This window comes from Syngnathus floridae, chromosome 20 (genome assembly GCF_059516105.1).
Source record: "Syngnathus floridae isolate MCC-2025c chromosome 20, RoL_Sflo_1.0, whole genome shotgun sequence".
NCBI lineage: Eukaryota > Metazoa > Chordata > Actinopteri > Syngnathiformes > Syngnathidae > Syngnathus > Syngnathus floridae.
This window is the reverse complement of record NC_142432.1, coordinates 8547535-8574866: the sequence shown is the minus strand read 5'-3', so window position 1 is coordinate 8574866 and position 27332 is coordinate 8547535. Positions and strand designations below refer to the sequence as shown.

The following is a 27332-nucleotide window of genomic DNA, read 5'->3' as shown; positions in this document are numbered from 1 at the left end:
AAAATACCATCAGAGCAGGGTTATTATCATTTTTGGATTGGTTGTGAATTACGGTCAGTGGAGTACACAAAGTTATAATCTCAGAGATACAAATCTGCTATGAGCATTGAAGACAGAAGCTTAAATGTAATAAATGCTCTGACCTAAGGAAGTCCAACAGTGTGGCAAGTGGGTGTCACGTCTCGTCCCTAGCCGTGCCACTATGTGTCTGTGTGCTAACCCTAACCCTCCTGTGTGCCCATGATTAGTTTGATTAGTCTCACCTGCCTCTTGTTACCTGCCGTGTATATACTATGTCCTGTCTGCCCCTCACGCCCCGTCGGATCATTGCATGTCTTGTTGTTGTCTTGATGTCTTTTGGTTCCTATTGTCTTAATGTCTTCACGTCCTCACGTCCTTTGTTTCGCGTCCCTGTCGGTTAGTCCTTTGTTATTTCGTTGAGTCATGTCAGTTTGCCGAGTCTACTAGTTTGTTTTGCTGAATAAACCCTGGTCCAAGCTGCATTTGCTCGCCCTGCTCCATCCGATCCGTGACAGTGGGAGCTGAGACACAACTGTATGGAGTAATATTTCTGCACCTGAAAAGTTCATCACTCTTATCGGAACAGAATTATGGAGGGAAAGAGAGCAGAGGAGGAGAAAAAAAAGGAGCTGGAGGGGTGGGGGTGGGGGTCGAACAGGAAATTTCTTCCTGCGTCACGTTGCTTTAATGCGTTTAGCAGCTGCCAATGAAAATGATGACCGACACAAGTGTTATTCCTCGCTCTCGGCATCTTGCCCTGGAAAACCCACCCAACTTTAGCCGCACTACGAACAAGTGTCAGCTACTAAACACTAGTCAAAAAGTACAATGCAATACAATGCAAGTTGCTCCATCCATTTTGGGAAAATGACATCTGCACAATCCATATGGGATCCAACATTAAAAAGTAATACACCAAGCTTTTTATTGACACATATGGGAATAAAGTAGAAATGTGGAAAATTAACAGCATTAATTTTGTACCTATCAGGACTGTGGACTCTGACTCGGACTCGGGGACTCGGACTCGGTCGGACTCGGTCATTTTTGCCGGACTCGGACTCGGTGCTGATTTTGACCTAGTCCACCGAGTCCGACAATAAAAAAAAAATACGTTTAATTTTATTTTCATCATGCTGCTGAGAATGCGCGTAGGAATACTGTCCACAGCCCTGCTTACGATCAATGCGGCCACGTTGAGTTGCACTTAGGCTAATGTTTACATTATGTACCAATGTCAAGGATGATTATGTCACCCAGCTTATATCATTATTTTGATTTTGTTCTAAATTAGCCTTGAATAAAGACTAAGCAGTCACATGAATTAACAGAAAAAATGGACAGCCGGACTCGGACTCGGACACTGACTCGGACTCGGTGGTCAAGAGGCCGGACTCGGTGCAAAAATCCGACCGAGTCCACAGCCCTGGTACCTATACATACATATTCTATTTCTATGCGTTTATTAAAATATTGATTCTAAGGGAGAAAAAAGCTGAACTTTGTATTGAAGAGCTACCTCTGACCTTCTGGTGCAATGCAAATAAAAATAAATAAATAAATAAATAAATAAATAAATAAATAAATAAATAAATAAATAAATAATACGTGTTATTTGATGATTAAAGTCTACGGATGATGCTGCATTTCAGGTGACCGTGAGGAGGGGGGGCGGGGGGAGGTCCTCTCCCTCCTCGTGCACTTCCTGCATTGTCCACTGGCTAGACTATATATAAGCCCGTCGAGATCATCTCCTCCCGAAGACTTCTTATAGTTTGCAAAGCTTCACAAACTACGCGCAAGCACAACTTTAGCTCTTCCTTTCCTTTCCTCTCATTTGGTAGGGCTGCACGAGAAAGGTAAGCCAATCATTTATTGCGCTATTACAATGTAATGAACAACTATATAAACATTGCGCTGAGCCAATTTTTTTATTCACTCTCATTGCAGATCCACCTACGACGCGAAGGATATCTATAGCAAGAGCAAACATGCAGCTTGCTCACTTTCTTGCGTTCATCTTGCTGTGCGTGCATTATGGAGCAAATGCACTGACAGCCACCGTCACCGCTGCGCCCTCCTTCGCTTTGCGCGCGGCCAATTTCAGCAACATACACGCCGGGACTTCTTCTAAAAGCAGGAGGAAGCGTTACATTAGTCAGACCGACATGGTGGCTATTCTTGATTACCATAACAAAGTGAGGGGCAAGGTGTTCCCCCCGGCGTCGAACATGGAATACATGGTGAGTCGGAGATGCTGGAGTTAACTTGCAGGGGGGAAAGATAAATGCCATTTTTTTTAGTATGAGTGACTTGTCACGAACGGACATTTAAACCAAAAAGTAAAATGGGTTGTTGTAATGTAAAATAGCAATTAATATTTAATGCTATGATGACAGTAAATCAGCTTAGATTCAAATTATTTATTCCATGCCATTTTATTTTATTTGATAGTTATCAGTATCTTACGAACAACAACAATTTTTAACAATTGAAAATTGATCTTTTTTTTCTCCAAATATGGTTTCTTACTCTAAAAAGTGCTGCTACTCTCTTGTTGTCATATTCATTATAAAGTCATCATTGGATGAGAGGCTCCATATTGGCCATTTCCCTTCAGCACTGGGAAAGAGAAAAAGGTCTCTCGCAGTTGCACAGCGGCTGCCAGTCGGATCACTTCCCTTATGCAACCGTTTTGATGGATGCCTTCTCTCACATCCGAGTGCTGAACGGCACGGATCTTGTGTTTTTATTTGACCTGACTTGTGTGTAATGCTTTCCATGCGTGTGTGTGTCCAGGTGTGGGATGATACTTTGGCCAAGTCAGCTGAGAGCTGGGCCCACGCCTGCATGTGGGAGCACGGCCCGTCTCATCTCCTTAGGTTTCTGGGTCAGAACCTCTCCGTCAGGACGGGACGGTAGGTGAACTCTGAACCCTTTCACCCTCCCTGAGCGACATCTGCTGCAGCGCTCTCAGCAGGGACGATGCTGCTGTGTGGTCACGGTCGTTGCTTTGCACGCCCCCCCCCCTTTCCTTTTTCTTGCCCTTGAACGGTGACCTGGATGCTGCCGAGGGAATGCTCGTGTGACCCCCTCAAATAAACACAAGCCATGTTTTCAAGCTTGACCCATGTGGCCAGTCTGTCTTGACTTTCCTTGTGCAAGGTCACTCACCAAGGCCAATGTTTGATACCCAAGTGTGAGGTTGTGACGGTCTTCTCCTCACAGGTATCGCTCCATCCTTCAGCTGGTGAAGCCGTGGTACGAGGAGGTCAAAGATTATTCCTTTCCTTACCCCCGCGACTGCAACCCCCGCTGTCCCCTCAGATGCTACGGCCCCATGTGCACCCATTATACCCAGGTAGGAGAAGAAAAAGAAGAACATAAAGAACCTTAAATGACCTTTGCGCTGTCTGTTTTGTAGATGGTTTGGGCCACGTCCAACAAAGTGGGCTGTGCCGTTCACACGTGCCACAATATGAACGTTTGGGGTTCCGTGTGGAAACGGGCGACATATTTAGTCTGCAACTACTCGCCAAAGTAAGTCATGTTGCTACATACCACTTATACCAATGAACTTCTTAACCTGACAGGATTGGAGTCGGGCCGCTCGGTGCCGACTTGTGAAATGCCACCCGTGTCGCTGGGTGGGTAGACTCGGATCATTTCAATACAAGTCTGTGAACAGCTACAAGAGTTCGTGAGAAGAAGAAAAAAATTAAAAGGGGGATGGGGGAATTCCAAGAATTAAAGCCAATTTGGATTTATAGGTGAGGTTATTTAATTGCATTGGTTTGAGATATATGTAAGGCATGCTGCCCAATGATGATCTATCTGTTTGACATGCGAGAGTCGACATTACCTATCTTTTATCACAGATTAACTCTATTAATCACTTAAGTCTGCCTTAGCCTCAGCTGCAATTTGCCTGTTTTACATTGGAAGCGCTACAACAGTATCCAACTGTGATAATGTGGATTTATAGCTGAGAGATTACGCATTCTGAACACAAATGACAGTTTTATTTTTTTAATTTATTGTTTTCACAACAGTACTTAAGTTCTCAATTTGCCCTAAAATGGGAAGAATAAATAGAGCAAAAACACTTTGAAGGATACTGTAAATAATCTAGCTAACCAATCCAAACGAACTGAACCTAACAAAAAACAAAAAATTCCCAATTTCTGCATCTGTATCTATGTTGAGGCCCACTTTTTTTTCAGGCTCTTTTCACAATGTTGCGTCTTGTAGGGGCAACTGGATTGGAGAGGCTCCCTACAAAGTCGGGGTCCCCTGCTCTGCCTGCCCCCCCAGCTATGGCGGTTCGTGCAGCAACAACATGTGTTTCCCTGCTCTGAAGACAAACTACCTGCACTGGTTCAAATAAACAAGGCCAGCCACACTACCACAGAGACACCATCGAAAGGTGGAAGGATTTGCACATGGACCAGTCTAATTTGTATACATGGCTTATCTAAAGACACAGACGCAATTGAAGGCAGCAGACAATTTTAACGATGTGTACATGAACTGTAAATTAATTTCGCTTTACAAGACTTTTTTTTTTTTTGGTACCTGCCTGGATTTATTTTTTGTAATTTATATGGAGATGGGTCCTTAAAACACACACACACATTCACATGCGGTGCTATGTACTTTTGAACAATGTAGCATTCAAGGCCCCTACATGACGATAGCTGCTCATGTGCGCTCGCTATGGTGCTGCTATAAGGGCATCACACCTTCGTGTTGTGTGCTCTTGTTTTTGTCGGAATGTTGGGATGTAACTTCAAACGCCAGCGTGGCAACACCACGTGTCATCATCGGGCGTCTATTTTGGGCCGGTGAGGAATTGGCAAAAGTGCACTTACAAGTTCAAATGTATCTCCCAGTTCAGGAATTTCCAGATTACTTTTCACTCTAATGTTTAGAAACGATGTTTCTAAAGCACAACAAATCTGACCCTTTATCTGTTTAATAATAATTATATGTGTTGTACTGTATATTGGAATATTTAATATCCATTTTGTTTTGATATTGGAAAGATCCACTGTTGTCTTTGTGAAGCAGTTTTGGAGCAAAACACTAAAGTGCACCTTCATTGTTTGTAAATGTCCAAAATATCATTTTTTTGGGGAGGGTTTGTGTACATAATCATGTTATCTTGATTGTCCTTAAAATACAATTAATGTGTAAGTTATTCATTTTTATATTGGGAAATATTTAAATGGTATTCATTTTTTTGTATTGTTTTATGAAAGGATTGTACGTATAGCGAGGTAAGTAACAGTATGCAGTTCGTTAGCTATGAAGCACTAGTACAATATTTTTTTTTCAAATGTAAAGAACACATTTAACTGATCAAGTCAAAAACAAGGGGGTATTGCTGTAACTATAACAAAACAGGAAACATTCCGCACTGACTACAGGCTGTTTATGTAATGAACTGCTCTCTTGCTTTGAAATTGTTAATAAAATGGTTTAAAAATTGATTTAAATGTGTGTTGATTCAAGATTCAAGATTCAAGATTCAAGAGTTTTTTATTCGCCATGTTTGAGCGTGCCAAACAAGGAATTTGACTTCGGTAAATCACAGCCTCTGTTCAACATTTAGGTGACTAACAACAACACTCAGCACATGTGAAGAACGAAAGATATTCTCAAGCATCCCCAGATCTTAAACTCCCAAGAGGGCAAGGGAAAACTCAAAACTCCAGCTATGGGAAATGAGAAACCTTGAGAAAAGTCCACAGATGGGAGGGTCCCTCTTCTAGGATGACCAGGCTGCAATGGATGCAGAGAGGACACATAGTACAAACAGTGTAAACAAAAAAGGTGTGGAAAGCAGGATGTTATTGCACAGTAATGACTCTGAGACTCTAAGAGTGGTGTGAGTTCATCAGAGCGACAGCCTGGGGGAAGAAGCTGTCTCTGTGTCTGCTGGTTTTAGTGTACAGAGCTCTATAACGGCGTCCGGAGGGGAGTAGTTCAAACAGGCTGCAACCTGGGTGCGAAGGGTCTGTTGAGATGTTACTTGCACGTTTCCTGGTCCTGGTCAGGTACAAGTCTTGAATAGATGGGAGGTTGATTCCAATTATCTTTTCTGCAGTCCTTATTGTCCGTTGCAGTCTGTGCTTGTCTTGTTTGGAGGCCGATCCAAACCAGACAGTGATGGAGGTGCAGAGGACAGACTGGATGATGGCAGTGTAGAAGGTCTTCAGCAGCTCCCGCGGCAGGTTGAACTTCTTGAGCTGTCTCAGGAAGTACAGCCTCTGCTGGGCCTTCTTCCGGACAGAGTCTATGTGGCCGGTCCATTTCAGGTCCCGAGAGATTGTGGTTCCCAGGAACTTGAAGGTGTCTGATGAGAGAATAGTATTACTGCGGATAGTGAGGGGTGAAAGTGGTGAAGGGCCTCGCCTGAAGTCCACTGTCATCTCCACGGTCTTGAGCGGGTTCAGGTCCAGGTGGTTTTGGCTGCACCAGTGGACCAGCCGCTCCACCTCCTGTCTGTATGCAGTCTCATCACCGTTCTGGATCAGTCCGATGAGAGTGGTGTCGTCTGCATACTTCAGGAGCTTCACAGAAGAGTCACTTGCGGAGAAATCGTTGGTGTAGAGGGAGAAGAGCAGTGGGGAGAGGACGCACCCCTGAGGGGCTCCAGTGTTGGTAGTCAGAGTGTCAGATGTGATGCTCCCCAGCCTCACACGCTGTCTCCTGTTGGTCAGGAAGCTGGTGATCCACTGACAGGTGGAGGCAGGCACCGCGAGCTGGATGAGCTTCTGTTGGAGGATGTCAGGAGCGATGGTGTTGAACGCCGAGCTGAAGTCCACAAACAGGATCCTGGCGTACTTTCCTGGGGTGTCCAGGTGTTGCAGGATGTAGTGCAGACCCATGTTGACCGCATCATCCACCGACCTGTTTGCCCGGTAGGCAAACTGGAGGGGGTCCAGCAGGGGGCCCGTGACATCCTTCAGGTGGTTCAGCACTAACCTCTCGAAAGATTTCATGACCACAGATGTCAGTGCAACAGGTCTATAGTCATTCAGACCTGTGATGGCGGGCTTCTTGGCCACTGGAACGATGGTGGAGCTCTTGAAGCACGCGGGCACCTCACACAGCTCCAGGGAACGATTGAAGATCCGTGCAAAGGTGGGCGCCAGCTGCTCAGCGCAAACTTTCAAGCAGGAAGGTGACACGCCGTCTGGGCCCGGTGCCTTCCTGATCTTTTGTCTTCGGAACATCTGGCGCACTTCCTCCTCGCGAATCTGGAGTGCGGGCGCGGCCTCTGCAAGAGAGAGAGTCGGTGACCACGGTGATGGAGGTGTGGACAGAGCAGTTGTGGGGGGAGGTGAGTATGTGGATTGTGCTGCAGGAAGTCCCGTTGTGTGGGAAGACCGATCAAACCTGCAGTAGAACCTGTTTAGCTGGTTAGCGAGCCTTGGGCTCTCCACAGGACGGGGGGTTCGTTTCTTGAAGCCCGTGATGCTCTGCAGGCCTTTCCACACTGTTGAGGGATCAGGATTGGCAGAGAGGTGTCTCTCCAGGCTCTCCCCGTAACACCTCCTGGCTTTCCTGACCTCTCGGTTCAGTGTGTTTCTGGTCTGCTTGAACAGGTCCCGGTCGCCGCTCCTGTAGGCCTCCTCCTTGACTTTGCGCAGCCTCCTAAGGTTCGGTGTAAACCAAGGTTTGTCGTTGTTGTACGTGCAGAAGGTCTTACTCTGCACACACAGATCCTCACAAAAACTGATGTATGATGTGACAGTGTCAGTGAGTTCATGCAAGTCTGAATCTGCAGCTTCGAAAACTCTCCAATCGGTGCAGTCAAAGCAGGCTTGGAGGTTCTGCCTTGACTCCACTGTCCACTTCCTGACAGTCCTTACCACAGGCTTAGAAGTTTTTAGTTTCTGTCTGTAGGCAGGGATCAGATGAACTAGACAGTGGTCCGAGAGTCCTAAAGCTGCACGAGCCACAGAGTGGTATGCATCCTTAATTACGGTGTAGCAGTGGTCCAGTGTCTGTGCCCCTCTGGTGGGACACGTTATGTGCTGTCCATACATACATAACAGTAGAAAGGGATTTAAAATGAAAGGCTAGAGGCTTGGTACGCAACAATTCACACTGGACAACTCAATGCTAACATGTTGGAAAAAATGTGCTTAAAAAAAACAAAATTTTAAGATTTTAAATTTCAAGATTACAGTTAAAATATTTATCTACATGTACTGCTCCACTGTTTGTGTTCAAATGTGTCCCCATTATATTGATGCCATTCATTAGCACTCTATAGCATTTCCCATCATTAGCATTAAGCTAGCTGATATACCGGCTACGACGTGGTTTTTTTAAAATACACAAAACTCATTCGCTTTGGTTGTTTAGTTTAACAATAAACTTCAACAGGGAGTGGGAATAAACATTTTTTTAAAAAATTGCTCATTCACAATTCACAAAAAAGAGTCTGGAACGGATTAATTCATGTTCCACTCTTTCCTACAGGGGATTTCAAATTGCGCCCCGAACGAATAGTCCAAAATTCTGCATATGAGGTGGGGGGGCAAAGGGGAAACCCGGCCAGGTTTCAACCAAGCCTCTTGTCTGAGTTTGTCAGTTTGTCCAGTGTAAGCTTTGTGCTCAAAGCAGAGTGAGGAAAGGGAGCAGACTGGAATGTAAGAAGCCGCAAAAAAAAAAAAAAGAATTTCTGTCACCTCTCAGGCACACAAAGCAAGAAAAAAAAATTCTTGAACGCGTCATCATTTTAAGTACACTTGAAGACAATGACAAGGAAAATAATAACTGCCTTGTTTCAATGTGTAAAGATGATTTAATATTTTTTGCAGATGTTTTTGCTTCCCCCCCCTTCTTCATCTGCCCCGTTTGGGACTGCAAGGTATGTCTGGGTCCGTCTAAAACTTGGCCCTGATGTCTGCAGACTATCAAACAAACAAACAAACAAACAAACAAACAAACAAACAAACAAACAAACAAACAAACAAACAAACAAACAAACAAACAAACTGGGCCAAATGATTTATTCATTAGATGAACACGTGTGAGCCCAGGTGGACAAACGACAGATGGGAATGTAATACACAACCGTGCGGGTTGATGCAGCAAAACTTTGCATCATATGAAGGTTTGAATCCATTTCCTGCATTTGAACAATGCCTGCAATCGAGCAAACTGGAGATTTCGAGGAATCGCCTCGTTTGCGTTGGAAAGCTCCTGTGTGTTTGGAGCCAAACAAAAGATGGATGGCTTGGTCATGTAGGCATAATCAGGATTCAATGGGCACACTTACAACGGACTTTTTCTTTTTTGTTTTTAAATACAGCTGTTCAAGCACAATCTAGAGGCCACTCAATTTGCACGGAGTAATAACGTTGACCTTTTCTACTCGACGTGCTCCACAGAAAGCCATCGCATGTTCCGTACTTTACGTCCCAATGTGCGTGCATTCGCATGATGGTGTTGACATATGTGCTCCCCAGAGCTTGATGTCAGCCACTTGGAGCATGTTTCGGTAACCTCCTCCAATGTTGGCACAACCACGTTAAAGCCCTTTTGCGACTGTAAATCTCTCCGAGCAGAGCGGCCAACGGAGGGTGCACCTTTTTTTTGCACTCGCGCTGCTTTTAAAGAAGGATGCCCCTGACTAGCGTAAACAAATTAAATTCTTCACGTACATAAATCACTTGCAGGGTCTCAGGTGTCTATTTTTGTCCGTCAACCTTGTTGGGTTATGACATACCGTCCTAACTTTCAGGAAAGTGTGGGCAAGTGACGCACACATACAAGTAAATGTTTCTAAATCAAAACTCCAGGCCTTACTCTGCCAAGCTTCTGTTCTGCAGTTTTTTTACTTCAATTTGGTCAACAAGTTAATTGAAGCTTTGATGGAAAAAAAATATTAACGCCTCAGTCTTGCTTTTGCAACTTAAAACACGTATATTTCTCACAGCCTCATGTTTTGAAAAACAGTGACACCTAGCGGTGGTCTGAGGTCTACGCAGTTTGACATACTGAATGGCCAACAGCGCTCTCTACTGGTATAATGTAACTACTACAGAATTTTCTATCAAAACCCGTAATGGACTACACACTTTACTAGCTAGGTGATTTGTGAGGACAAGGAGTGCCCATCCATCCATCCATCCATCCATCCATCCATCCATCCATCCATCCATCCATCCATCCATCCATCCATCCATCCATCCATCCATCCATCCATCCATCCATCCATCCATCCATCCATCCATCCATCCATCCATCCATCCATCCATCCATTTTCTGAACCGCTTCCTCCCGACGAGGGTCGCGGGTGTGTTGGAGCCTATCCCAGCCGTCATCGGGCAGTAGGCGTGGGACACCCTGAACTGGTCAATTGCCAGTCAATCGCAGGGCACACAGAGACGAACAACCACTCGCACTCACATCTATGGACAATTTGGAGTGCTCAATCGGCTCACCAAGCATGGTTTTCGGGATGTGGGAGGAAACTGGAGCGCCCGGAGAAAACCGACGCGGGCCCGGGGAGAACATGGAAACTCCACACAGGGAGGTGGAATTGAACCCGCACCCTCCTAACTGTGAGGCGAACGTGCTACCCAGTGCCCCACCGAGCCGCCTACAAAGAGTGCCCAAATAGGATAATGAATAAATACTCCTGCAATTATCCCTCGTCTCTCTGCGTTGGACTATGCAATTACATATTTTCACCACAAGGGGGCAGAGGCAACTAGCCATTCTCACTATGGCATACTGTGTGGATCTGTGATAACCACCCCTGCTGATACTGTCTCATCTGGAAGATGACCTTGATGTCCTTTTTCTCTCATGCTCACCCCGATGCTGTTCGAAAGAGCTCTGACCTCAGTCCAACCTAAAGCATTATTTACAGAGCAGATGCTGGAGCAGATAAGGCATGCCAAACAAAAGTGCTGTTGAAGTTGTTGTGTCTGGCACGGACGATTCTTTCTGCAGGGTTCGTGAGGTTCAAAAGAGGAGGGAGGAAATGTGGGGGATTTAACAATGGTTGCATGCATGAGATTAAAGGTGATCTGTTCATTTGAGCTAATGATGCATCTCGATGGAATTGACAAAAGGTTCCTCATGACAAAAGACAAAACGTGCCTGTTTCCATTATGTTACTGGAATTCGCTCTTGAAGGGGGGGGGGGGGGTGACGACAGGTTGGGCCTTTGGAATTAACAGAGAGCTGGTTTGTGTTTTAATCGCCCCCCCGAGAGAGGTCACCTGTGAACATTTAGGAGAAAATGGACCACTCTCAGTGCCCTGCCCCATCAAGACGGCAAAGCTCTGGTTTGGATTAACATTTCTCGACAAAGTCAGCAATGGGAGGAATTGAAACTAAAAATGTTCTTTCAACCTGAATGCATCCTAGTTAGGAAAGTGAACGACCACACACAAAATAAATTAATAAAATGATAAAGGGTAAAAAATACATTAAAAATCAATGAAGATATCTTTTTTAAAATATACCGTAATTGCCGGACTATAAACCACACCGGATTATAAAACGCACCAGCTAAAATTTAGGGATATTTAATTTTTTTTCTTACTTAAGCCGCACCGGACTATAAGCCGCACGTGCACACGAGTTTTTTACAAAGAAAGACAGTACATAGAAAGCCTTTTTAACGTTTTAATAACTTACTTGAACATGTCTTTCTAAACATTGCCTGTGACAATAGTACCGCAGCAATGCGGAAGTGTGCACGCGAGTTATTAGCGAAGAAAGACTGGAGACAGAAAGTTTTTTTTTAAAGCTTTAATAACATACCTTAACATTTCTTTCCAAACACTGCCTGTGACGCGGCAGTAATACCGCAGCAACACGGAATTAACACAGCAAAGTCACTGAGACGCTGGTTAAAAAAAACATACCAGTAAAAGTAAAAAAAGAGCCGTCTTCATCTTCCTCCTGTGCACTGAAACCATCGAAGTCTTCCTCCTTAGTGTCCGATTGGAATAGCGTTAGATATCCTTCGCCTCACACTTTCTCAGTCTCTCTTTCGTCGTCGGTTTTATGCATTTCTTCGAGTGTGAAGAGGTTCTGTTCATGCTAATCGTATTCATGCACGAAGCGCTAAATTATATTAAACTAGCGAGCGACACGTATTGCTTAAAAGCGGCATCATATGCATTTATTTTATCCTCCATAATGACGGTTTGTGTATAAAAGCTTCCTGTCTTTGTGTGAATGCGGGTGTGTGCGTGATGCGCGAGACGATCTCGTCTTCTTCGGCGCATTATCTCTTCTTCGTCTGTCTCGCTCTTACTTCCTGCTAGAGCGCCCCCTGGAGACCGGAGGCCGTAAAAATCCATAAGTACGCTCCAGAGTAGACACAAGATAATGTCATCAACATCGACTGCCTTTGGCTTAAAAGCGGCATCATATGCATTTCTTTTGTCCCCCATGATGACGGTTTGTGTATAAAGGCTTCCTTTCAGTAATGTCCGTCTTGGTCGCGTGATGCGCGAAATGTAAACACAAACTAGCGCGTCTTCTTCGGCGCATTATCTCTTCTTCTCCTGTCTCGCTCTTGGTTTCTGCTAGAGCGCCCCCTGGAGGCCGGAAGCCGTACAAATCCATAAGTACGCCACGCCGCCGTTTAAGGTTCAAAGTAACCTTCTGAATAAAATGCATTAAACGTTCACATTCATTACAACTTGTTTTTGGTGAGCAAAATGGCAGAAGAATTGAATTTAAATGCTGATTGATTGGGTTTTAATACAATGCAGATTACTTGACTGGTTTCTTTTATATCAAACAAGTTGTTATCAAACAACTTGTTTGATTTAAAAGAAACCAGTGAAGTGATTAAAAAAAGGAAAAACAAGATGAACTTAGTACAATTACAATGCAGATTGTCCAAACAGCGCCACTGCTTTGTGTAATCTCTGAGTGATATGGCAGAGTAAGAGAAAGGGTTTAGAGCACAGGTGTCAAACTCAAGGCCCGGGGGCCAGATGCGGCCCGCCACATCATTCTATGTGGCCTGCGAAGACAACTTGTGCATCAAATTCGTGTGTCATTACTAGAATTGCAAATTGTCTTCACTTTTAATAATAGCTTTTTTTAAAAATATTTGACCAGTTTTTACTCGTCTGATTTGAAAACGAGTTATTTGTCAGTTTGTTTTGTAGCTTTTACTGTATATAATAGTGTTAAGAGTAAAAGTGATCAAGTCATCACAAAAATCACGAAAACAATCTTATATAAGCCGCACCTGACTATAAGCCGCAGGGTCCAAAATTTTGGAAAAAAGTCGCGGCTTAGAGTCCGGAAGTTACAGTAATAAAAATTCAACCACAAAATGTTGCACTTTTCTGTCAGAAATAAATGCTAATATAGGACAAATTGAAGGGAAAGCAAATAGTGCTCTGGTCATTTTGGCAGCGGGCTAGAGGGGGCGGGGCCAGAGGCAGCAGCATGCTAGAGAGCTGCTGAGCGGAGGATAAAATGTTGGTAACCGATGCTTGTAGAGGCTTTGGTGCAAAAAACCTCGAAGAGTTAAAGGTGCAAACTCCAGAAAAGGACAAGCAAATTTTAGAGTCACTGAGCTCTCCACATCATTCCACCTTTGAAGGTGGATTTAGAACTAACTGCTGCAAACTCTTATTTGTTGCCAGGCTTTCATTCAGTGGACTTCAATTGGATCCATTTGAAGGTAAATTGGAATGAAAAACTCCTTTTGTACAAAGCAGCCGCTTTGCTCCTTGTGCATGCTAGTGATTGCTGATGTTTGCTTTGACTCATGACAATCTCTGAAAACAGCATGCAACCTTGAAGGACTTGGCTCAACCTCTTCCACAGTATCATACAGCATTGGATACAATGCTGACATTTAAAAAAAAACATTGTTAACGTGTATTCCAATCATATTGATTAGAGCAGAGGACAGATGGTCCCATTTAAAAGACTTTTATATTGAGCTGGAAGTAAAATGTCTGACATTTCAGAGGATGTCAGATACTATTAATGCAAATTGTTCTTTTTTTTCTTGCCAGGTCCCCGAATCCAATGCGTACGAGTGTATCTCCATCCTAACACCACATCCATCCCACCTTGGCATTTTCTGGGGGTACGCGTCAACATTGAGATTAAAAAAAAAATGAGACACGTGTCATCAAACCGGCCAAGGGGTGTGTCCCGGCTGCCACCACTGCTCCTCCTCCTGTTATCGCTCGCCCAGAGGGCCGTTTCCATGGCAATGCCACACAACTCCACGGGCTGGCAGCAGATTCTGGACAAGTACTTGGACGAGGATGGCAAGTGGTGGGAGGCCAAGCAGAGGGGGAGGAGGGCCATCACTGCCAGTGACGCCCAGCTCATACTGGACCTGCACAACAAGCTCCGAGGTCAGGTATACCCGCAAGCCTCCAACATAGAGTACATGGTGAGTGCTAATTAAGCATGTCTAATTCTGCAAAAAGTAGCTTCGTCACTGTTTTGTGGTGAGGCCAAGGCAATAGAAGTAGTGCTTTGCCACCATCTTGCTGCCAAGGAACACTGTGGAAGTGATTTGAGAGGCTTAATTTAGACACAAGTAGTGCTTTGATGCCTTATTGAAGCATCTATGAGCAATGATAAACCTTTTTGGGGGGATTCTTTTACTCACGGACATTTTTTCCCCTGACACACGTCTACTACCACTATTATTCTCCACAGTCACCACTTTCTTACCATTTCTCTCCATTGCCGTATGAATGCAACGTAATGTTCTATTCTGAAGTGGAAAATCAAAGACTCCCCATTGAACCGACCCCTAGCAGTGGAAAAGCGGCATAAGTGACCCCAGTCTGAACTTGAAGTGTACTTGTGGGGCCGTACAATGTTGGGACTGCCACCAGAGCGGCGGGCACTAGTCTCACTCAACACCGTCATACCCATTAATACCCAAACATGTGACTTTTGTTTTATCAGAGGGAAAAAAAAATCCACCATTATGGCAATAAATGCACAATTTTACTATCACATGTTTAACTATAGCCTCTATAGTCCCCATGTGAATAGGTATACCTGCGTGTGTGTGTGTACTCATGCACAACCTTTAAGATCACTTTTCACCTCGGCTTGTTTTAGCAGCTGTCTCTCCCCGACCGAACGCACACGCACGCACGCACGCACGCACGCACGCACGCACCCCCCCCCCCCCCCCCCCCCCACACACACGGCCATCTGGAACGCTTGCAAAAACACGCTACGCGTGTAGCTGCCGCCCGACCGCCACGCCACCAACAGAATTGGGGCCCGTTAAAAATCAATATAGCGTTCAGAAAGTAATGACTTTTTTAAATGGCTCACTTAAAGATCTACGGAACAAAAGGCAGTATTATTCCACGGTGAAGGAAAATAAACAGTTCCTGCATGGGGCAATTGCTGGACTATGTAATTGTATAATTCAGAGTTTGGATTTGAGGACTGTGTGTGTGTTCGTGTGTGCATGTGTGTGTGTGTGTGAATGAGTTGGGGCTTGGCAGGCCTCATGTGGAGAAATGCTGAGCCAGCAACCAGCAGTGAATGGCTCTTTTCTACTGTCTCCTGTTGCAGTTAGCTGTTTTTTTCTTGCTTTTCTTTGCTATTTTTTTCTTCTTCTCAACATTCAAGGGGGCACCCAGGGGTGAATTATGGGGAGGAGAGCAACAAGAGGACGTGAGGTTGGAGGGAGAGTTAGCAAAGAATAGGTAAACAGAAACAGGTCGAAAGATGATACACAGAGATTTGAGGAATTGGAAGGAGAGAGGCTTTCAAAGATTTCAACGGCAGATGAGAAAGGCTGAAAAATCAAGTGAGGTGAGGAAAATGTTAAAAAACAAAAACAATAAGATTGGGGGAAGGAACAAAATCAAACGACTTGCTGCACTGTTTTGTCAGTAGAGCTCAGGAATCCCCTCCGTGAGTCGCTACCTTACCGTGGTGGAGGGGTTTGCGTGTCCCAATGATCCTAGGAGCCATGGTGTCTGGGGCTTCATGCCCCTGGTAGGGTCACCCATGGCAAAAAGAGGTGAGGGGCCAGACAAAGCACGGCTCAAAAAGCCCCTTATGAAGAAAAACATATATGGACTCAGATTTCTTTCACCCGGACGCGGGTCACCGGGGTCCCCCTCTGGAGCCAGGCCTGGAGGTGGGGCTCGAAGGCGAGCGTCTGGTGGCCGGGCCTTCGCCCATGGGGCCTGGCCGGGCACAGCCCGAAAAGGAAACGTAAGTCCCCCTTTCCATGGGCTCACCCCCTGTGGGAGGGGCCAAAGGGGCCGAGTGCATTGTGAGCTGGGCGGCGGCCAAAGGCAGGGACCTTGGCGGTCCGATCCCTGGCTGCAGAAGATGGCTCTTGGGAAATGGAATGTCACCTCTCTGGCTGGAAAGTAGCCCGCACTGGTGTGCGAGGCAGAAAAGTTCCGACTAGATAAAGCACAGTTTGGGTACCGGTACTAGCCCTCTCGAGAGGGGCTGGACTCTCTTCCACTCTGGAGTTGCCCACGGTGAGAGGCGTCGAGCAGGTGTGGGTATACTTACTTGGGGACTTCAGCATCGCATCTCTGCTTTTTGTAGACGACGTGGTGCTGTTGGCTTCTTCAGGCCATGATCTCCAGCTCTCACTGGAGCGGCTCGCAGCCGAGTGTGAAGTGGTCGGGATGAGGGTCAGCACCTCCAAATCCGATTCCAGGGTCCTCGGTCGGAAAAGGGTGGAATGCCCTCCCCGGATCGGGGATGAGATCCTGCCCCAAGTGGAGAAGTTCAAGTATCTTGAGGTCTTGTTCACGAGTGAGGGGAGGATGGAACACGAGATCGAGAGGCGGATCGGTGCAGCGTCGGCAGTAATGCCGGTCTGTCGTGGTAAAAAGAGAGCTGAGCCAAAAGGCAAAGCTCTCAATTTACCGGTCGATTTACGCTCCTACCCTCAGCTATGGTCACGAGCTATGGGTCGTGACCGAAAGAACGAGATCCCAGATACAAGCGGCTGAAATAAGTTTTCTCCGCAGGATGTCCGGGCTCTGCCTTAGAGATAGGGTGAGAAGCTCGTCATCCGGAAGAGACTCGGAGTAGAGTCGCTATTCCTCCACGTTGAGAGGAGCCAGATGAGGTGGCTCGGGCATCTCATCAGGATGCTTCCTAGACACCTCCCGACAGGGGAGGTGTTCTGGGCATGTCCCACCGGTAGGAGGCCCCGGGGACGACCCAGGACGCGCTGGAGAGACTATGTCTCTCAGCTGGCCTGGGAACGCCTTGGGATCCCCCGGGATGAGCTGGATGAAGTGGCTGAGGAAAGAGAAGTCTGGGAGTCCCTCCTAAAGCTGCTGCCCCCGCAACCCAACCCCGGATAAGCGGAAGATGGATGGATGGACGGAGCTCAGGAATGAAAGCATTTTAGGCATGTTATATCATAAAATTATATAATATATGTATATCATTTTGTGTGTTCTTTGTTTTGGGGCAATGGTGAATGAAAGTCATTTAAAAGTTTGTCAAGTTTGTCAGTCTGTCGTGTTTGTCTCATTTTTTTGATGCCTGGTAAATTAAGCCCGCTGGCTAAGCGTACCTAAAGTCATTTTAAAAATAGGTCCCTGTAGAGTTTCTAAAATAAAAAAATAAAATAAAAAAAAAAGGGAAAATTCTGCCAACATGAAAAATCTTATTTCCTTTTTTGGCCTGTGTTGTTGGAATGCTGTCACCTCTCAGAAAAGCTCACAGTGCCACTCTTCTGGAAGACTTCATGTGGCTCCATTTTACTCTGCCAGCTCGCACGCCCATGCATGCAGATGCAAAGACAAACATCTCTCACGCACAAACACACACACATCCGTCTGTCAGGCCATCCATCAGTTCTGGTTTCAAACCCGGCTGACCATTTGTGGCGATCACCTCAGAGTCTCTACAATAACATCAATTCACCCCCCCACACACAATTCACCCACCACACACACATATCCCCCCCGCCTCCCCTTCTCGCTCTCTACTTTGCCATCTCGCTCTCCCTTGCCCCCGTGGCTTCGTTCCCATTCTGTCATTATACAACACGGGAGGGTAGAAAAATGATTTCACTTGATAACCAAAATGTTCATGTAACAACTTCACAAACTCAATATGCAACATTTTCACATTACATTCTCACAGTAACAACATTCCTAGTAAATCACAATGTCCCACCACAAAGTAAATGCCATGTCACGTTTCGCAATGGTTAGAACTGGACATGCACATTTAATTACGGAACAGGAAACTCAAATGCGCAAAGAAAGTAGAGTCCATACCCTTTTAGAATGTGACCAGATGGGTTCTGCAAATCACGTTTTAGGTGAAATAAACAACACTGGCACGTGTTTGCAGCCAAGGCCATTTTGGTGGACAAATGATCTTCATAAGTGTCAGCGATAGTGCAGAGCTATACGTCAGTGTTTCAACGCGGACGCTATAAAATGCCGGGGGGAGGGGCTCTCATGAGTGTTTGTTTTTATTGAGCTACATGGCTTGCAGACTTCCTGTTTGGAGGTGCAGTCAAAGTTTCTGGAGAGCACCCCAAGTGGGTGACCCCGAGTGGGTGACAGATGGAGGCAGAGGAGCAGGTGTTAAAAGTTGTAGAGAGTCTTGGATGAGATTAGTTTTAAAATTCCATGGCCCCATGTGTGAAATGTGGGGACATGGCCGCTTGGGTTCCCAATCTCAACTCTCATGCACACAGACGTAAAAAGTAATTGACTCTTCCAGGAACCGTTTAAGAGACTGAAGGTGAGAGTGAAGGTGTGTCATTAAAATCCGGCACATGGTGTCCTTCAGAGAAAATGTTCAACATCTGGCGTGAGTGTAACATTTTGCATGTCGGGTATATAGGTCAGCGTGTGTGTGTGTGTGTGTGTGTGTGTGTGTGTGTGTGTGTGTGTGTGGGAGGGGGGGGGGGCACTTTTAACATTCCCAGAAAAAAGAAGAAATTGCAACAGGAGTCACCTCAGAGTTAAATTTTCAATTTTCAGAGTCAAATCTTGACCACAAACATATGGTGGGTATTACCTAAATGTATTTTTTTTGCATATTATGAGAGACAAGGCAGCTGAGTAGTAATGAATAATTCCAACATATCATTAATGAAAAAAATAAAAATAAAAAAATAAAAACATTTTATGTGATCTGGCCTACCTCCTTCAGGAATGGGACACCCAGCTGGAGCGTACGGCGGAGGAGTGGGCCGAGACGTGTCTGTGGGAGCATGGTCCCGCAGGCTTGCTGCCACAGATTGGACAGAATCTTGGCGCCCACTGGGGGAGGTAAATACAAAAAATGTCGTCAATATGCAATCAAAGCAGTCAAGAAATAAATTAATAACCAAATAAAGATGACTGCATGTGATGGTTTCTAATAGAAAAACAGGCAGCCGGGTTTTAATTGGATAGGGAGGATGTTTCCGGCAATGTGTACTCAAGGGTGGCGAAGCAAAAAAAACTAAAAATCCCACGACAGCGAATGAACCGTTTTGTGTCAAAAGGCACTACAAGGAAAACCGGCATTAAATATAAATAGCCACCATTGAATATGACAATTGGAATGTTAAATCTTATCCGGTCTGATTCCCTGCAGGTATCGCCCCCCCACCTTCCACGTTCAAGCCTGGTATGATGAAGTGAAAGACTTCTCTTTTCCTTACCCCCAGGAGTGTAACCCTTACTGCCCATTCCATTGCTCTGGTCCCGTTTGCACGCATTATACACAGGTATAGCTAAAAACATATTTTCAGGATATTGCCTTTTTTTTTTTTTCAAAGATTAAATCCACATTTTATTTACAGTTGGTGTGGGCCACCAGCAGTCGCATTGGCTGCGCGGTCAACTTGTGCCACAACATGAACGTGTGGGGACAGATTTGGGCCAAGGCTGTGTACCTTGTGTGCAACTATTCGCCAAAGTAAGTTGTTAGTGTTTTTTAATTCTGGCAAGCAGTTTCAAACGGTTCTGTGATCCAAATAGGGGGAACTGGTGGGGCCATGCACCTTACAAACACGGGGTGCCTTGTTCCGCTTGTCCTCCTAGCTATGGAGGCGGCTGCAAGGACAACCTTTGTTATAAAGGTGTGTGTGTGTCGCAATATCAGTCAGTCCCAAGGAGAAGTGTTTGCTGTATTGATGATTTCTTATTTTATTCAAAGGTCACGATAGCTACTTCCCTCCAGAGGAAACCGAGGAAAACAACTTTATCGAGCCAGAGGCTACACAGAGTATCCGGTCCCGGGTTTCAAAACCCGAGACTGCCGGTGTTCCCGCTCCCGCCACCAAGCCCCCCACTGTTAACCCGCCAAAGAATGAAGTGGTCAACACGCAGCAGATGTGTAAGATGCCATATGACTGTTGATTCTGGATTTTGTTTCATTGAAAAAAAAAAAAAATGCTTGGGAGGTGGCTCTTCGTATTGTTATGAAATGAGGTCAAAACCAAACGGCTGCTTGATTAGTGCTGAGCCAGCAATAATAACTTACAAGCACAAATTAAGCTTTGGGCAGAAAGGTTATGCTTGTAATTAATCCTAAAGAGCCTTGATGTTCTTGAGCCTTTCATCTGTAATCTTCCTGACTCATCCCAACAGTCGTATCATTACAGATGGTGAGTAACTATTTCGGCTTGATTCTTCCAAGTGCCTGTGCGCACTGGTGTGTCGTGAGAGATGTTCAGCTGTGCCGTGGGAAATTGTCCAACATTAATTACGGAGCACATTGTAAACAGGATTGCCAAACCACTGGTCAGTTAGCGCAAGGCCTGGTCAGCCATCCAATCGTGCGTGCGTAGCAAATCAGAGAATCTTGAGATTTCATGTTGTGGCATCAGCACATACTCAGTTTGTGTGTGTTGCTGTGTGCTTTTACTAACAGTGACACTATGACGGCTGTGGTGCGTTTTCGGTCCAATGGAAATCAGAGCATGTAGTTCAATGGGAGAACCTCGATTGTTCATTTTTCACCAACATAAAATATGCAGTCAAGTCGAGACACCTAGACTGTGATAGCCACTCAGCCGCTGTCAGAACAGCAGAGCGTCTTTAAAAGTGACTTTGTTCGTAATGGCACAATATTTATAGAGCTAGTCTAAAACAGTAAACAAAGTCATAGTGATTCTTTTGGATTTTGATCACAATCACTTTCAATAGTTTATTCCTTACACTGTCTAAAACAAACCTGGGCAAATTACAGCCCGCGGGCCACATCCGGCCCTTTGTGCGTCCCTGTCCGGCCCGCATGAGGCCAATCGTAATTAAAAAAAATAATAATAAAAAATAGTGTCGTGCGTACAATACAACTGTTTCGCTTTTATTTTGAAAGGCGTCGCGCTTCCGTGTAGCGTACGTGTATGTGAGCTGTGCGTGAAGGTGAACAGTGCGAAGTAATGCTGCCCGAGAAACGTGTGCTGACCCTCAGAAAAGAAAAGTTGACAAGGAGCGCCGTGTTTTCAACAAGACATGGACTGCCAAGTATTTCTTTACAGAAATGAAAGGTAAAGCCATGTGCCTGATTTGTGGTACACAGGTCGCTGTGTTTAAAGAATAGAATTTGAGTCGCCACTACACCACCAAGCATGAGAAAAAATACTTCTTCCACTTCCAATCCCTTAGACCATTATCCGTTGGGGCACCGCTGAGGATTTGACAGTCAGTTTTCTCCATTCCTCTCTGTTCTCCGCTGTTCTCAATAGCTCGTATGTTTTTAGGCCTGTCCAATCCTTTATGTTGTCCTCCCATCTCTTTTTCTGTCTCCCTCTCTTTCTGCCTCCGTTCACTGTGCCTTGCAGGATCGCCTTGGCAAGTCCTGTTGATCTTGTGACATGGCCGTACCATTCCAGTTTCCGTCGTTAGTAGGTCGACGTATGGTCTGATTGCACTCTTTACACATGATTTTACCTCTTCGTTTGTGATGTGGTCTTTGTAAGATATTCCAAAGAGTCTTCTGTAGCATCGCATTTCCAGTGCCTTGATTCGCTTTTCAGAGTCTGCTGTTAGGGTCCGGGATTCACAAGCATATAGAAAGATTTATTTACTAGGGAGCGCATTAGTCTGATCTTCGAGCTGGTAGAGATATTTTTGTTGTTCCAGATGGTCTTCAGCTTGGTCATTGCATTTGTTGTTTGGGCAATACTGGCAAGTATTTCGGGTTTAGATCCTTCATCTGAGACCACAGCACCTAGGTATTTAAAGTTGTTGACTACCTCTAGGGTCTGGTTGTTAATCTTGATGTCTCCAGTGAATCCGTTGGGGTTGTTGGTCATTAGTTTTGTTTTTTCTGCACTTATCTCCATGCCATAGTCTGTGGCTGTCTCTTCTAATCGGTGGATCAAGTCGACTAGTTCTTGTTCGTCGCCGGCAAGACCATCAATATCATCTGCAAAGCGGAGATTGGTGATCTTTCTGCCTCCAATGCTCACTGAGCCTTCATGTTGTTCAAGGGCCTCTGTCATTATTCTTTCAAGGAAGATGTTGAAGAGCATGGGGGATAGCAAGCAACCTTGACGCACTCCTATTGTTGTCCTAAACCACTCTCCTATGTTGTTTTGTAGGTATACCGCGCTTGTGGCTGTCTTGTATAAGTTCTCAATGACTGCAATTATATTCTCATTGATGTTATAGAGTTTCATGGTTGCCCAAAGCGCTTCATGCCACACGCGATCGAATGCCTTCTTAAAGTCGATGAATACGTGGTAAAGATCCTGTTGGTGTTGCTGGTACTTTTCGCACAGTATCCGAAGATTGAATATTTGTTCTGTGGTGCTGCGACCTGGTCTGAATCCAGCCTGTTCTTCTGCTATTATCTTTTCGGCTTGGGGCATTAGTCTTCTTAATATAACTTTTAGCATTACCTTACTGGGATGGCTGATGAGGCTGATAGTGCGGTAGTTTTGGCAGAGCTGGGCGTTGCCTTTTTTGAGAAGGGTGATAATAAGTGATTGTGTCCATGATGTTGGCCACTCGCCTGTTGTCCAGATTTTGTTGCAGATAAGTAAAAGTGCATCTATGATCGGGTCACCCCCCGCCTTGATCAGTTCCGCTGTGATGTTATCCACCCCTGGTGATGTTCCTGGTTTTAGTGACTGTACTGCTGTAACTATTTCTTCTCGCAGTATAGGGTCCTTGTGATTGTTTGTTGCTGCAGGGGCAGTAAGGACTTTTGGGTTGCCTTTTATTTTATGTGTGTATAGTTCGGAGCAGTATTCTGTCCATCTCTTTCTCACTTGTGCTTCTTCGGTTAAGCAATTCCCTTTGGAGTCTTGTATTATTGTGGTCCTTGATTGCTTTGTGGAGGTGAGGTCTTTGATTGTCTGGAAGGCCTTTTTACTGTTGTTTTTGAGTAGGCTGTCTTCAATATCTTTGCACTGGTCTCCAATCCACGCTTCTCTAGCTTGGTTTATTTCTTTTTTAACTCGTAGGTTGGTCTTTCTGTATTGTGTCACACGGTTTGGCACGCTTGCTGAAGCGAGTGACCGGGGTATGGCGCTTGGAGCCACGTGTGAGAGATTAGGAGATGGAGGAGAACCAGTGAGCCTGACAATCCCAAGGGAATCAGCAGTCAGTCATCAAAGGTACTATCTCACTCCAGAGCCCCCTATACCCTATGTATAAAAAATACATCTGTCTGATAAACAAGGCGCATCAGAGGCTGATGCATTGCTAGCAAAACTGCAAGCCCAACAAGGACTTTTTATCAAACTTCACACACAGAGATGGAGCGGCTTTGTCATTTGAGGAAAAGTTAAAGAAGTTAAGAATAATTTGTACTGATTAATAATTGTTTTTTTATTTGACCTTTACACCACAATTTCACATAGCTTAATATAAATATAAACAGAATAATTGTATTCTTCTAATTACCAGTACCAACTATTTAAAATAAATAATTTTGTGCATTTTACAATGGAAGAAAATTGAGCAGGTTTAAGTTATCGTAGGTGTGGCCCTCTGACACAACTCAGGTTTTTCATGTGGCCCCTTGTAAAAATTAATTGCCCACCCCTGGTCTAAATTTCATTTACAAAAGAAATACAATTTAAAGAATATTTAGTATTTATTTTTATTCAATTATTCTACTCTCCATACATATATAGGAATAGAACTTTACGTCTTTTGTTGTAATTGTAAATGAAAAAACTGTCACTTTCATTTACAAAAGAAATACAATTTAAAGAATATTTAGTATTTCTTTTTATTCAATTATTCCACTCTCCATACATATATAGGAATAGAACTTTACGTCTTTTGTTGTAATTCAACTGATTTCAATATAGAAGCTGTCACGTGTGGGTGCTGCCGGCCGCTCGGCCACACCCCCCTATCACCGTGATCACCGACACCTGGCGCTGGCTCATCCGGAAGTCTATGTTAGGGTGACCAGCGCAACTCCAGTTGTCAGCTTGTCTTGTCGTGTCCTTGTCCGCATCAGAGCAGAGAGAAAAAGAAAGAAGAGAAAAGAGAAAGAAGAGAAAAGAGAAAGAAGAGTCCTGTCATCCAGCCACCCACGCTCAGCGAATACAGCCTCGCCCGTCCACCGCTCCAAGACTCCATCGATCCCCTCCCCTTTCACAATAAAGTCTAGTCGCTCTGTACATGGCTGTACTGTCCGATCCTAACAGAAGCTGGTGTAACACTTAACAGATTTTTGTTGGTCGTGTGCCTCGAGATTTTTTCCAATGAAAAGATGTGCCGTGAATGAAAAAGATTTGGGAAACACTGCTTTAGGCGAGCCCAAAAGGGTAAAGAGAGAATTGCTGTGGCTTCCTCTCGACAACCCAAATGGAGGCCAAGCAGGCTCACATACAAAACACGGTCAAGACTAAGTCCAGTGTACATGTTTCTTCTTATAAGCATTATGAAAAAAAAAAAAAAAAAGTAAATAAATAAATAAATAAATATATATATATATATATATATATATATATATATATATTTATTTTTTTTTGCAGCCCAGCTCGTGACTTGTGACACCAAGCTTCGAGATCAGTGTAAAGGAACTACGTGTAATAGGTAAGGATAAAACTATTTCTGCCCAAGTTAATGCCGAGACATCATTTTTTTTTCCACCCCAAATAGATATGAATGCCCCGCAGGATGTTTAGATTCTACAGGGAAGGTGGTTGGGACAGTTTACTATGAAATGGTGAGTCCCCATCCAGTTGTCCCATGTTTTCAAGCTACTGACTAACATTCACGTCTTGTCATCTAATTTCTGCAGCAATCTAGCGTGTGCCGGGCCGGTCTACACGCTGGTGTCATCGATAATGACGGAGGATGGATGGATGTAACGAGACAGGGAAGAAAGGACTTTTTCATTAAGTCCTATAAGAATGGAGTCCAGTCACTGGGGTAAGACTTCCAATTCAAATTGTTGAAAAAGTCTTGGTAACAAAAACAAAAAAAAATACAGAAAGTCAATGTAATGTGATGTTTCTTTTTCTGGACAGGAAATACCAGAGTGCTAATTCATTCATGGTATCCAGAGTAGCAGGTATGCTACTAGCTTACATGTTGCTAGCTATGCTTTCTTATTGCTCAATTTTTGCCACGTTGCTTTGCAGTTAAAGCGATCACATGTGAAACCACAGTGGCACAACTGTGTCCTTACCAAAGGCCTTCAAAACATTGCCCACGGTATGATCCGCCATATCTTTTTGCCATTAATAAGCATGTCACAGGTTGTTCCCTTGCTAGGTTATACTGCCCAAGGAACTGTTTAGAGGTGAACCCGCACATATCCAGAGTAATCGGTACCAGGATATACTCTGATGTGAGTATTTTGATCATGCACGCCGGAGTATAAGAGAACCAAATCATTTGTGTGTCTTGTTCCCGTAGAAATCCAGTATTTGCCGTGCGGCTGTCCACGCTGGGGTGATCAGGAACAACGCGGGCGGATACATCGACGTCATGCTGGCGGACAAACGGAAAGTCTATATCGCCTCTAACCAAAATGGCGTTGTCTCCGAAAGGTATTTAAAGTTTATGTTGATTATGGCGGCGCCATATGGACAAAAGCGGTAGTGTTTAATTCATGCTAGGTGGTGTTTTAGCGTAACACAAAAAAATTGTAGTGCTAGCAAAGTCGTCAATGTAGTGACTTGAATTTAATTAAAAAGGCTTGCTCGGAGATTGAAAGGGTCGTTTGCATATTGGGGTGGAAACTAAATGCTCTCAGGTAAAGTGAGCACTTTCTTTCGCCCTGCTGCTCGCCTTTGTGAATTTAATCTTTTCAAGATACAGGCAGCTCATAACCGCTCATATTGTTCCTATGGGAGAGCAATAAGCATGCCTTCTTGCTTAGAATAATTCATTTCTTGGCAATTACAGTAGAGGTGAGGGGGAAAAAAGTGAAGAGAAGTACCTAGTTTATCAAAGGAGGGAAATGGCAAAATTCAGACATGTGCTGCTTCCTATATGTCATCAGCGTCGTTATGTGGCGACGTAAAATGCCGGAAGCTGACTCTTCCCTTTGTCTTTTTTTCATCCAGTCTTCAGAATCCTCCCGGCGGGAAGGCGTTCCGGGTATTCGCCGTCATTTGAGTGACTAACTCCGCCCGCCATCAATAACATGCGACATGCCCAAACGGAGAGCTCACTCTAGCTTGTGAATAAGGCGCTAATCAAAGCCTGAAATGTTTTCTTGCCTTTGCTATACTGGCAGGGTATTAGAGGTTGTCGCCATGACAACGTAAACAAACACTTGACACATATATGAGGAGAAGCTGTGTGCACACAGCAGCCACAGGATTTGGTCAGCTTTTGTGGGAAATTATTTTAAAGTGTAAAGATATGAATGGATGAATGGTTTGCTCAATTTGTTTAATGTTTGTTTTATTTTTTATGGCTTTTTAACAACTATCTGTAGGTTGAGTTTATTTTTTATGAAACAATTCACCAATATATAATTAAATAAAAATGTATGATATATCATTTTAGTGGCACTTATATAATTTTACTTGTCCGCCACATTTTTACTGGTGATCTTTAAAAAAGGTTTGTGCTAGATGTGGTATTTTGTTAAAAATGTGCGAGGGGAAAAAAAATGTAATTTTATTTTTATATGGTCATGCTATTGATTTCTTCAGTATGGTGTATAAAGAATGCTGCTTTATGTTATATATATATATATATATATATATATATATATATATATATATATATATATATATATATATATATATATATATATATATATATATATATATATATATATATATATATATATATATATATATATATATATAGCACAGAGGCACTGATCCTGGCTGCACAAGAACAGGCCTTGAGCACCAGAGCAATAGAGGCCCAAATCTA

At 44.3% G+C, this 27332-nt stretch overlaps 2 protein-coding genes across 4 annotated transcripts; both read left to right on the top strand.

The window, feature by feature from the left end:
• Nucleotides 1–1731: 1731 nt before the first annotated feature.
• pi15a (peptidase inhibitor 15a) lies at nucleotides 1732–5492 on the top strand. The gene is made up of 6 exons (XM_088364113.1): nucleotides 1732–1880; nucleotides 1972–2264; nucleotides 2821–2939; nucleotides 3250–3382; nucleotides 3446–3561; nucleotides 4273–5492. Exons 2-6 carry the CDS (start codon nucleotides 2013–2015, stop codon nucleotides 4406–4408), a joined length of 756 nt encoding a protein of 251 aa, XP_088220239.1. The 5' UTR covers nucleotides 1732–1880; nucleotides 1972–2012; the 3' UTR covers nucleotides 4409–5492.
• Nucleotides 5493–12529: 7037 nt separating this feature from the next.
• crispld1a (cysteine-rich secretory protein LCCL domain containing 1a) lies at nucleotides 12530–27053 on the top strand. 3 transcript variants are annotated; one of them, XM_088364016.1, is made up of 16 exons: nucleotides 12557–12635; nucleotides 13674–13711; nucleotides 14052–14440; nucleotides 19183–19301; nucleotides 19612–19744; nucleotides 19820–19935; nucleotides 19998–20098; nucleotides 20176–20355; nucleotides 24965–25025; nucleotides 25092–25158; nucleotides 25234–25364; nucleotides 25463–25506; nucleotides 25577–25649; nucleotides 25710–25785; nucleotides 25854–25987; nucleotides 26507–27053. In XM_088364016.1, the coding sequence occupies exons 3-16, from the start codon at nucleotides 14156–14158 to the stop codon at nucleotides 26556–26558; spliced, it is 1572 nt and encodes a 523-aa protein (XP_088220142.1). In that variant the 5' UTR covers nucleotides 12557–12635; nucleotides 13674–13711; nucleotides 14052–14155; the 3' UTR covers nucleotides 26559–27053. The 3 variants fall into 3 exon arrangements, with proteins under 3 accessions (XP_088220143.1, XP_088220142.1, XP_088220141.1); XM_088364017.1 differs by lacking the exon at nucleotides 13674–13711 and having other exon boundaries at nucleotides 12530–12635; XM_088364015.1 differs by lacking the exon at nucleotides 12557–12635 and having other exon boundaries at nucleotides 13488–13711.
• Nucleotides 27054–27332: the final 279 nt, after the last annotated feature.

Coding starts and splice junctions, on each gene's coding strand:
- pi15a (XM_088364113.1), top strand. CDS start 2,013: ATGCAGCTTGCTCACTTTCTTGCGTTCATCTTGCTGTGCGTGCATTAT. Junction 2,940..3,249: donor CTCTCCGTCAGGACGGGACG/GTAGGTGAACTC, acceptor TTCTCCTCACAG/GTATCGCTCCATCCTTCAGC. Junction 3,562..4,272: donor GTCTGCAACTACTCGCCAAA/GTAAGTCATGTT, acceptor TGCGTCTTGTAG/GGGCAACTGGATTGGAGAGG.
- crispld1a (XM_088364015.1), top strand. CDS start 13,504: ATGTTGGTAACCGATGCTTGTAGAGGCTTTGGTGCAAAAAACCTCGAA. Junction 13,712..14,051: donor TCAATTGGATCCATTTGAAG/GTAAATTGGAAT, acceptor TTTTCTTGCCAG/GTCCCCGAATCCAATGCGTA. Junction 25,365..25,462: donor AATGGAGTCCAGTCACTGGG/GTAAGACTTCCA, acceptor TTTTCTGGACAG/GAAATACCAGAGTGCTAATT.